The 12,210-nt window shown below is 43.2% G+C and overlaps 1 protein-coding gene across 5 annotated transcripts in view; it reads left to right on the top strand.

The window, feature by feature from the left end:
* DBF4 (DBF4-CDC7 kinase regulatory subunit) overlaps positions 1-9,689 on the top strand; it is a 46,045-nt gene extending 36,356 nt beyond the window's left edge. For all 5 annotated transcript variants that reach the window (XM_073334070.1, XM_073334071.1, XM_073334069.1 and 2 more), the window contains 3 exons: positions 3,172-3,286; positions 3,993-4,117; positions 5,540-9,689. In XM_073334070.1, the coding sequence (XP_073190171.1) occupies positions 3,172-3,286; positions 3,993-4,117; positions 5,540-6,611 (1,312 nt within the window). In that variant the 3' untranslated portion in view covers positions 6,612-9,689. The remainder of the gene's footprint in view (positions 1-3,171; positions 3,287-3,992; positions 4,118-5,539) is intronic.
* Positions 9,690-12,210: the final 2,521 nt, after the last annotated feature.

Genomic DNA, 12,210 nt, shown 5'->3' with positions numbered 1-12,210 from the left:
TCCTGAAGAAAAGTGTAGATCACAAAAGAGTGTGGTGGAGGCGCAAGAAACAGCTGCTGCTGAGTTTAGTTCCTTAAGTTTAGATGATCCAGGACTGTGGACTCACTTGAGCAGTAGCCTGAGGGACTTCCTTGTGTTGCATGGGCCACAGCAAGTGAAAAACTTCATGTCCTCCAACAGACAATGAAAATAGAAGTTTCCACCCAACACATTACTGGCATGAAATCCCCAATGGTGACAAAGTGGAGAGGCTATGGCTTATGTACTCAAAAACTCAGAATGCTACATACTGTTTTTATTGCAAACTCTTCCACTCTAAGCTTCCAGCCACATTGGGTTCTAAAGGAACAAAGGACTGGAAAAATCTGGCTAGAAATCTGGCATGCCATGAGAAGGCAGCAAATCACCAGAGAGCATTCCATAGGTGGAAAGAACTTGAGATGAGACTAAGGTTAAAGGCCAGCATAGATGATCAGCATCAAGAGAAGATTGCATCAGAGTCTCTTTACTGGCAAAATGTTCTGAAAAGGCTCATTGCCATTGTGAGAGTGCTTGCTACCCAAAACCTAGTACTGTGTGGCACTTCAGATCAGGTGTATGTGCCAAACAATGGAAACTTCTTTAAAATTGTGGAGCTGATGGCTGAGTTTGATGCTGTACTCCAGGAGCATCTAAGAAGAGTCACCACCCAAGAAATGTACATACACCACTACCTTGGAAAAACAATTCAAAATGAGATCATACAGTTACTGGCAACAAAAGTCAAACAGAAGATTGTGGCAGATCTGAAATCAGCAAGATATTACTCTGTTATTCTGGACTGCACACCTGGCATCAGCCATACGGAACAAATTACTTTAATGGTGCGTATTGTAACAACAATGGAACCTAGTGAAAATGTCCCTGCAATGGTGACTGTCAGAGAGCATTTTCTAGAATTTATTGATGTTGATGATACTACAGGAGCTGGTATGACCAATGTGCTTCTTAAAAAGCTGGAAGATACGGGAATTGCAATAGCTGACATGAGGTCAGGGCTACGATAATGGTGCCAACATGAGAGGAAAGAGCAGAGGAGTGCAGACACGGATCCGAGAGTTAAACCCTCGATCTCTTTTTGTCCCATGCAGTTCTCATTCATTGAACTTGATCATCAGTGATGCAGCATCAGCTTCTAGTGAGACTGCTGAATTTTTTAGTGTAATTCAAAGCATCTATGTATTTTTCTCTGCATCAACTCATAGATGGCAAATTTTGAAGCAACGTCTGGGAACATCCTCTCTGACACTGAAACCACTGAGTGCCACACTATGGGAAAGTCGAGTGGAGGCGATAAAGCCTATCAAACACCAAATTGGGAAGATAGATGATGCCATTATGGAGGATAATGCTATGACAGGAACTGTTCATGAAAGAACAGTGGCAGGAGTTAATGGAATCACCAAAAACATACATAACTTCAAATTTCTGTGTGGCTTAGTGTTGTGGCATGACATACCGTTTGAAATAAACGTTGTAAGCAAGAGACTCCAAGGTATTGACCCTGATATATCTGGAGCAATGAAACAACTGGACAAAGCAAAGTCATGCGTACAGTCTTACCGGTCAGATGAGAGATTTCAAAATGTTCTGAAGTGTGCACGGAATTTGGCAGAGGAACTTCACACTGAAGCTATTTTCCCACCCATTCAAGTCACCGAAGAAGACGACATTTTAATTACAAGGCACGGGATAATCCCATAAGAGACCCCAAACAACAATTCAAAGTTGAATTCTTTAATCAGATGCTAGATGGTGCAATACAGTCAACTGAAGAACGTTTCATGCAGCTCAAGGAACACAGCAGTATATTTGGGATATTGTATGATATTCCCAAACTCCTCACTATACCTGAAGACGACCTACACCAGCAATGCAGGGCACTAGAGACAGCACTGACACATGATGACATACGTGATATTGATATGAGTGATTTAGGTGATGAACTGAAAGCCCTTTCAAGATACATTTCAGCAGGATCAACTCCAAAGGCTGTTCTGGAATATATGTGTACAAATAAGATGACCACCCTCTTTCCAAATGCTTTTGTTGCTCTGCGCATACTTCTAACACTTCCTGTAACAGTTGTCAGTAGAGAATGCAGCTTTTCCAAGCTGAAGTTAATAAAAACACATCTACGCTCCACAATGACACAGGAGAGACTGGCTGGCCTTGCAACCATCTCATTAGAGTATGAGCTGGCCCAGACTGTGGACCTTCAGGAAGCAGTTCAAATCTTTGCAACCAAGAAGGCACGGAAAGCACCACTTTGATTATTCAAACAGATGATAATGCCAGTGTTTGTTGTGCAGACAAGAAAAGTTACATTTGCTGTTCAGGCATTTGAAAGTTAAGTGTTACTTAAAATTTTTTAACAAGGCATTTTAAGTTGTTAGTTCTCCTTTATTGGGGTAGGTAGCAGAGCAGTACCATGAGAGGAGTAGAGCAGGAAGAAGGCAGAATTGAGACCTTTCAAACTTTTGGCCCAAGTGAGGGGACATGGAGGGCGTCATTTGAGCTCCCCACCTCAGGTGCCAAAATGTTGTGGGCTGGCCCTGAAAGATGTGGGGCCGGGCGCCATTGGCCTACTGCTAGTACGGTATTCTTGTCACATCTGCTTCCCAACATGTCCATGTAGCTATTGAAGAATGTGGAGTAGAGAACTGTGCCTTGTAGGACTCCACAGGTGAGGGCTCTGGAAGTAGAGGAACAGTTGCTGAAAACAACCCTCTGGGGTTTAATATGAGAAGGATCAGGGGCATTTTACACCTTCAGCCATTAATATCTAACTCATATAGCACTCTTCATCAATAGATTTCAAAATGCTTTACAAAAGGAGGTAACTATCATTGTCCCCACTTTACAGATGGGGGAACTGAGGCATAGGGAAGCAAAGGGACTTGTACAAGGTCACCCAGCAGGCCATTGCCAGAGCCTGGAAGAGAAGCCAGGTTTCCTGAGTCCTAATCCAGTATTCTGTTCTCTGAAATGAATCTTTGTTCACTCTGATTTGATTGATCTAAAATCTTTGATTCTCTTAACATTTTTACCATTTTGTAGTTAGCAAGTTTAAAGGCCCAACTTCATATGGACAGATAACTGACTCTTTACATACAACTTTTTTGCTAACAGAAACAAAACAAATAGTGACCAAGACTGTGGTGGTCCAGTTCAACTTCCTCTAAAGGATAAGAAAAAGAAAGGGTATTGTGAATGTTGTATGAGGAAATATGAAGATCTGCAAACTGTAAGTGTAACATAGATTGTACGCTCAACCCAGTCTGTTATATGGTGCTTAGAAATGTGGCATCAACAAATATTTTTCTGCTTAATGGATATTAATTGACTTAATGATATACTCAAAAGTTCTTTTGTTAAAAAAACAAAAACAGAAATCTTCTCTTGAGTGGAATTTAGTGCTAGCTTGCTGACTACATGAAGGGCCACTAAGGTTACTTATAGTTACATCTCAGAAACATGGTCAATAAGAGTTTAGCAACCCTTGCTCTTTTGAATTGCCCATTTATGCACATTGAGTATTTGAAACAACTTTATTTTATTTTAGCTATTATGGGAATGAATGAATGCCTTTGCACCAAATGTTAGTATGTTAATATCTAGACTGACCTTCAAAATTAATTGTAAAAAAAGTATCAGATACTTTTTTGAAAGTTGCTATTCTGTATAATTGTTAACTTTTGCTGCTCTCGAATAGCAGTCAAAGGACCCAAATCCATATGATCATGTATTTTCATCTTGCTCCTCCTGTAATGCTAAACTCTGTTTGCATGTGCTGTATACATTATTAATATTAGAGTATTTTCCTATAGCGGTATACTTCTTGTTTCAGAAAGAAGCTACTGTTTTATTTTTTAGTGGAGGCATTTTATTTGTATACGGATGTCTGCAGTACAGGATGTCTCACGATTTATTTATTTTTTTTTTAATTTCAGCATCTTGAAAGTGAACCACACCAAAACTTTGCACAGAGCACCCAATATCAAGTTGTGGATGATATAATATCCAAGTTTGTTTATGACTTTGTAGACTACAGAGATGATGCACAAAAAATGAAAAGGTAATTCACATTTACTAACTTTAAAAATCACCATAAATGAGTTAGCCAGTCAGAGATTTCAAGATGGTGTAGCTTCGGGAGTATAAATCTGGTAAAGATCTAATTAATAGTTTTCAGTTTTAGATAGGTTTCAGGGTAGCAGCCATGTTAGTCTGTATCTGCAAAAAGAACGGGAGTGCTTGTGGCACCTTAGAGACTAACAAATTTATTAGAGCATTCACTGAAACTTATTGCTGTTACACATAAGAGACCTGGTTTTAAAAGAAAAAATAAGTCTGGTCTACTTCATCTGTCTTATTTCACAGTGTATATTTGCCAAGTATTCTAGAAAAAAACAGAACTGTTACAGTGGTACATGTTAATAGATTATAATTAAGGTTTGTTAACAGTTTATCCATCATATTTATTTATTTTATTTAGATTTATAATTATACAAAAAAGGCACCTACCTGTTACTCTATTTCCTTTGGCAGATATGTAGAAAAATACAACTAAAATCAGCAGCTAACCTATAATAACACCAAGAAAGCTCAGCACTCAAATCAAAATTCTCTTCTCTCCATTCCCAGCCCCCCATCCCCAAAATCACCCCCATCACAACCTCCCTTTGCCAAAGTCTGAGTGAAAAGACAGGATGTACAGTGTGTATTGAACCAAGAATTGGAATAGGTTCCATATCTGAGAATCTTTCAGAGAATGTTCGTCCGTGAATACACACACTTAAAATAAAAGGACTCCAGCTCAAATCCCTTCACTGATTGCAACTGTGGCAATAATAGAGATTGCTCTGTTGTGTTCCCTCAAGGATTCAGGAGATGTGCAAACCCTCTTGTCTTTTTTCTGTCTTTCCTAAAAGTATAATAGAGAAGAATGACATGGGGACATCAGATTTTCCCAGTTGAAGTCAATGGCAAAAGTCTCATTGACTTCAACAAGAGCAGGATCAATCCATTAGTGTCTCCCCGTCTCCTGTTCCTTTTGTGGTTTGGAAATGCTTATTAAGGGTGAAAAGCTACATCTGATGAAACTGAAAAATTATACAATATTTAAGTGCTTTGAGCGTGTTGTCATTTTACATCACATTTTTTAACATGGTCATTGTTTTTAAATGCCGATTACCATGTGTGAATTTGGTTTTGTTTAAACGCAAAGCCATTTTCTTTGAATATTTTAAAAATGATTTAAGAATCTGCAGAAATCATTCTTAATATTGAAGTTTGTATATGGTACATTCTGATCTTGTGGTAATATAAGCATTTACCAGAGGAAATAAGTTTGTTATAAGAATAACGACAGTTTTGACAATCTTAATACTCGTTTCGATACATTTAACAGATTAAGTTTTGTTAAAGTAATCTGATATCTTTTGTTTCCTTCAAATATTTCTTTTGGATTCTAATGTTGTAAACTGTTTAATTTTAGGACAAAATGTATTATGGGATACTTTTCTCCTGTTATTGGAAACATAACTAAAACGGATGAGCTGAAAGAACAACTAAAAAGACAACACATTTCATTCAGGTGTTATTCTTGGAAAGATTCTAAAGTGCAGGAACTAAAACAGGACCATCAACACACAAAAGTATCCCAGAGTTCGGTACAAAAACTTAACTCCATTTCTGAACCTGTATGTTCTATTCTTCCTTGTCATTCATCATTTCCTTCCAAAGTAGTAAGTAAATTCAAAAGTAATGCTGAAAATGGTAAAATAGAAGATTCCTGTGCTTTAAATCTAAAAGAGACTGGTTTATCACCAAACTTCATACAGCTACCTCCCCAGAAAGACAACAAAACATACCTTGAGAACTTATCTGAATTTTATGGGCATTCTCGTAATAAAGTATTTGAACCTGAAGTAACTTTAAATAGAAAGAATTTGCAAGGAGTGCAAACAAAGTTATATACTCGTGGTCTAGTCACTGATAGTAGTGAAAAAGACAAAAATACCTCACAGCCAAAACGAAAATTAAATAATCCATTTGTTCTACCAGCAAAATATTTGAAGAAAACAGATGCCAATTCAGCATTTACCAAAAAACAGTTAGATTTTGGTGTGGATAATGATCCACAGAGAGAGCATCATATAGTTCTGAAGACTGAGACCCTATCACATTGTCTTTCTACAAGCAAAGCAACTAGTGAATGTGCTATCGATAGTGGACCCAGCTCACCTTCTAGAAAGCTGCACAGAAAAGTAAAACTTTCCTCAGGAAAAAATAAAAGAGGAAACCGGAAACAGAATATGGAGTTATGTGTAAAGCAAACTGATGATTTATCTGTTACTGAAGAAAAGAAAAATGCATGTTGCTCCCCAATGCAGACTCTGGTGGAATTATTTCAGACAAGTGAAGTAAATTCAGATTTTGGGGGTTTTACAAGTTATCCTGAGAAAAAAGATTCAAGTTGCCTGAAAGATATTTGGGAAGGACAAAATGCAAATTCTCTGTGGTCATTATTTTCTTCTTCCTCTTCAACCCCATTTATCGGATTTTAATGCTGCTTTATTTAAAACAATGACTTCTGAATAAATTTGCAAACTGATGAGGATTTTATTCATAGAAATGAATTCTTGTATTGTAAATTATGTGTTCAAGTTTTGGTATATCAAATATACATGCAAAAACATGTGTAAATCTGAAGAATAAAGATAATCCTGGTGTGCTTTTCTTTAAAAAAAACCACTTTTTATCACAGCTGATAAATAGGTTATGGCCTAAAATACAATGTGTTTAACTCCAGCTTCTAGCCAAGATATATATACATCATGTAGCTTATTGTGAATTTCAGACAATAAAAAAACCAATTTATTTGTGTATATACACACAGTATATTTTATTTTTAACAAAGTAGTTGGTTTCTGATTGACTGAAGTTCTTGTTAAGTTGGAGTTGGTTTTTCTCTCCTCAGTAAATAGTCATCCATCAGTCTTACTAGCTGGCATAGATTAGAAGGAGTATGGTTCTAGGGTTGAAGTACAGAATTGGCAGTCAGAAGGTCTGTTTTTAATTCTTGACTCCGCTACGGACTTTGACCTTGCACAAGCTCTGTCTGTTTTTATATCTATAAAATGGATATAATGCAGCAGTGCTTATTTACAGCTTCAACAGGGATTATTGCAAGGATTAATTAATTAATATGTCTGCCTCTTGAGCCTTCATGCATGTGCCTATGCTATGTTTTTCTTAGCCTTTTAGCTTGCCATCATTTAAGATTCCGGGAATGGAACTGTAAAGAGAAATTTACTTCGACACATATATTTGTTTTATTCCTATTGTGGTACATGTTTTGCTTCAGTCTTCACTAAAAATGTTAACAGTGACCAGATACCCAACACAATTAATATAAACAACAACTGGGAAGAAATGCAAGCCAAAATAGGGAAGAAACAGGTTAAAGAATATTTAGATAAGTTGGATATATTTAAGGCAGCAGGGCCTCATGAAATTTATCCCAGATATGTAAGTACTAGCTAAAGCAATCACAGAATCTTTAGCAATTATCTTTGAGAACTCATGGGGGACAGGTGTGGTCCCAGAGGACTGGAGAAGGGCAAACATAGTACTTATAATTAAAAAGGGGAACAAAGAGGACCGGGAAATTCAGCCTAACTTGGATATCCAAAAAGATACTGGAACAAATTATTCTTTTTCTGTGGTGTCCCTATGCATGCTCCGCTTCACATATGCATGCATTTCTTGAGCCTTTGATCAGATATTTTCCATTAGCAGTTTCTGTTTGGCCTGCACACGTGCTCTACACAACTTCATCCCTTGCTCTGAGGGTATACAGGGCTGTACAGGCGAACCAGTCTCCGTTCCTTTTCTTCTGCCTTGGCCTGAGACGGACCTCTAGCATGTCTGCCTCATGCCTGCCTCAGCATGTTTTGTAATTGTTTATTAGTTAGTATAGTGCTGTGTTGTTTGGTGTTAGTATAGAATTAGATAGTTGTCAGAGATTTCAGTTTTTTTCTTCCCCATTTTTCTGGGGAGCTTATTTGGCCTTCTGATGGGGTGGACTAGGCCATGAGGCTCACTGCTGGGGGCCTCAAGGTCCTGCCTCACTCTGCCCCAGAAAAGGGCAGTAGAGAGGTCCTCCAACCTGCCTAAAGCGACTGTGTGTGGGAAGCAGCCAATCAGGGCCCAGTGGGGCAGTATAAAAAGAGCTGCAGAGCCAGAGCGATTGTAGTTCCTTGCAAGAGCTGGAGGAGAGTGGATGGTGCTCCAGGCTAGCTGCTGGGACTCCACAAGGACAAGACCCTGAGGTAAGGGTGAAGAATGTGTGGGAGCCACGAGGAAGTGGCCCAGGGAATTAGAGCAGCAGCACAACTTAGCAGCGGTCACTGTGTCTCTTTATCTATCTACAGGGTCCCTGGTCTGGGAGTAGTGGGCGGGCCCGGATCCTCCCCAATCCCCAATTAGTCACTAGGGGAAGCGTCCTGGACTTTGAGGCACCCCAGAAGGGGGACTGAACTGTAGTGGCCCAACTGAAGAGCTGGGTCCTGAGAGGGCGAAGACATTGCCTCCAGGGAGGAGCCTTGGGGCATTCCTCTGTTCCAGAGCAGGGACATACTGAGAGAGGCCCCTGTTGGAGTTGTACCCCGGAAGGGGTTTGCTTTGCTTTTAACAGACACAGTGTGTGACTTGGCCAGAGGGCTGAGTCAGCGAAGACTACCACAGACAGGTAGAGAGAGAGTGCAGGTACACGCACTCGGCCAGAGGGTGCTCATGAGAGGTGAGTGTGACCCGATTACACTGATACCAGAAGCGGGGATTGTTCGGACTGTCCCCTGCAAGCAAGGGGACCGTGGAAGAGCTATTATCAGCTCTAGGCCAGCGGAACGTGCAAAACCCCAGAAAGCTGCCCAGCAACAACACGGAAAAACCCTGGAGCAGCTTCAACAGCAACTCCAGGATCACCAGTCTCTTGGTTGGCAGGGAACTTGGCATCCACAACAGTGTCCACCCAGATGCCTCAAAGGAAAGAGTCAGCAGACCCCACCATAGAGCGGCAGGTACTATAGGCAAGTGGGGCAGGCGAGATGGGTTTACCCTGAGACAAGCCATGGTTGTAAGGCCAGACCCGGTTGCCTTGAGCACCACCAAGACCAGTGATGGCCAGGCTGACCAAGACACCTGGCCCGAATTGTTGAGGCCCAGCCTATAGTAAAGGCGGAACAGAAGACTGTTGGGACTTAGTTTAGGGCTTGGAAGGCTGCCCCAGGAACAATTTGTTTCCATTGCAGGGAAATGGGCCACATGAGAAGGTATTGCCCTGAAAAAAACTCACTCGTGAAGGCACTACTGGTATTATCATAGACCCAGGCCTCACCCTAATTGGCAAACCTGGGTTAGACAAGAAAGCAGAACTGGGGCCCATATGATAGAAATGGGAAAGCAGTTTTGAGGCTTGAACAACCCATTTCCTGAAGGCAAGACTCAGCCTCCGGTCTCTGTCCTAAAGGAAGAGAACATGGGCAATATACCTAATGTGTCACAGGAACTGTGGCAGAGCTCCAGCAGGGGTCCTCGGGGCCTAGTCCACCCCGTCGCATACCTTCCCCCCCCCCCCCCCCCCCCCAAGATTGAGGTCATTTCAAGCAGTGAAAGAGATGTCCAAGCAGCTGGGACAGACCAAGCAAGACATAGCTGACCTTGAGAAGGCGAAGCTGTTGCTAGTGGCTGAATGCAAAGAGTTGGCCAAGGAAAGAAAAATGTCCGCCTAGGGAGAGAAACACTGGGTACGCAAGAGATGATGGGCAGGAACCCTGTGAAGGAGATGAGCTGAACCTAAACCTGGAGAAAGAAGTCTCCAATATAAAAGACAGAAGGAGTTGGAGCATCTGCTTGTTTGGAGATGGAATGCTCTGCCTACCATCAAGACCAGTGGGCCTGTACAGAAATAGAGGTGCAGGAGAGAGAGATCCTCTCATTGAGCAGAATGCTGAAGGACAGCCGGCAACAGAAGCTGGATCTAGAAAAAGCATGGCAGGCCTCAGGGGAGCAGCCTACCACACTGAGAAAGTTGCTAGAGATTAAGACCAGAGAAGTGATCCACACCTCTGTAAGTGTGGAGGTCTGAAGCACTGAGGCATGTCTGGAAACCCATGATAAGATGGTGAGCACAGAAAGGGAGTACCAAGAGGCTTGTGTGGATACCAGTGGGTTGGCTGATGGGCTAGACATCCAGAAAGACCTGAAAGGATCGGGCAGCAGTCTAATAAAGAAGTGGATGTCCTGTGGCAGAAACACTAAGATCCCATGCACAACAGAGGCTGCAATAATGGCAGTAGCCCACTCAGCTACACAGCAGACCTCTATTGTAAGAGGCTGGGGTGAGCTAGAAGAGAAGGCTGCTACTGCTGATCGGAAGTAGGCTGAAATCCTGGAACTACGGACACAGGTTGCCCAATACCGGCAGCAGCTGGAAGAGATCTGCTCTTCACGGGACAGGATTGTGCAACAAACAGTAAAACAGGAGCAAGAGCTGACCCGCCTCAGAGTGGAGAAAGAGATGGGGGGACAGCAGTGCTTTCTGCTGCAAAAGGTCCTGCTCAAGCTCCAGAACCTGCTCAAGGTTCAGCCAGGATCAAAGTCCAACTTGGCTGAGGAGAATGAGCTGAAGTTGTGTGGATCGGGGCCACTACAGAAGGAAGATGACTTGGACAAGGACATACATCTGCCTGCTCTGGCTCTAAAACTCCGGAATTTTGATGTGGCAGCAGAGCAAGGCCAGAACAGGACCTCTGCTAAAAAGAAAAGCTCTTCCCAGAGCAAAAAGGAAGCTAAAAATGGTCCTAACCTGCTAAATGTTTTACACACAATAGTGTGGGTACAGAAAGAACAAAAGTGGGTATTGCTTGGCTATGTATTTAAAGAAGTGGGCAGAACAATACAGTGTCTGGTCTTTGGAAACCTGGAAGGGATCTGAACTCAGATAGAGAGATCCATAATTCTGAAGGCTGTACATGCAGATGCATCCAGAAGGACTCCTCTCCAGATCAGGCGGCCGAGGCAAAAGAATTTATTTCTGGGGAAATCCCAGCTTTGTTAACCAGCCTAGAGGCAGTAAAAGGCTTTGGTGATCTGAACATCGCTGTAGGGAGCCATGGTGGCTCCCCTCCGAACCAGAGGGTAAAGAGCCACCCTCTCAGCCTGAGTGGGCGGGGCCAGACCAAGCTTACGCCAATCCCCGGAAGGGGAGGGGTGGGACAGGAAGTACAAAGGGCGGGGCCCTTTGCCCAGTGAGGAGAGCACCAGGGAGGAGGACAGACACAGGCTGCTCCCTCGCGATCCTGCTGCTGACCCAGGGGAAGCCCTGGGCAAGGAGGAACCTGACTGGGAGGAAGGCCTGTGGCAACCAGGACTGCCAGCCGCTGAATACCCGGAGGACCTGGAGGGGCCCGGCTGTAGCCCGGGCCAGCGTGCGTCCGACACAGAGGGGGAGCTGGAGCTGCCAGCAGCGGAATACCCGGACGAGCTGGAGGGACCGGAGAGACCCGCTTGAGAGACTGGGTAGGAAGTAGCCCAAGGGCAGAACTGCACCGTGGGGTGGGTGTATTTGGTCAGCGGGCACGGATGGCCCCCGCTGACCCAGCGGCGGGACCTTCGCCTCCCGCCACTGACCGGGCTCTGGGCTGGAACGCAGTGGAGTTGCGTGGGCCTGAGTTCCCTTACCCCGGCCAGCCTGTCTTGGGTAGCAGAGCTGTGCGCTACAAACCCATACTGGCGCTCCCCTGCCTGAGGGGCGCGCTGCAGACTCGTGCCGGCACACCTTCTCCACTAATTCCCCAGCACCCGAAAGGTGTGACTAAGGCCTGCCAGTGGGACCATAGCTCTCCATTGCCCCCTAGGGGCTTGGAGGACCAACTGAAAGCTGTCACAGTCGCGCATGTGGTAAATTGACATGACATTGACTACAGAGGATTATGTGCACCGTATGGACTACCTACAGAAAGGGGGAAACTGTGGTGGGTAACTTCATATTTCTCTGAGGAAGATAAGGATATCACCAGGGACCTGGTTAATTTACTAGTGTCAGCCACACAAGAAGTACCCCCTTGGCTAAAGAACATGGCTAAAGGATAACTTTGGTTG

Source organism: Lepidochelys kempii, chromosome 2, assembly GCF_965140265.1.
Source record: "Lepidochelys kempii isolate rLepKem1 chromosome 2, rLepKem1.hap2, whole genome shotgun sequence".
NCBI classification, from domain to species: Eukaryota; Metazoa; Chordata; order Testudines; family Cheloniidae; genus Lepidochelys; species Lepidochelys kempii.
Note: the sequence above shows the minus strand (reverse complement) of the source record. Positions and strands in the feature narration are given on the sequence as shown.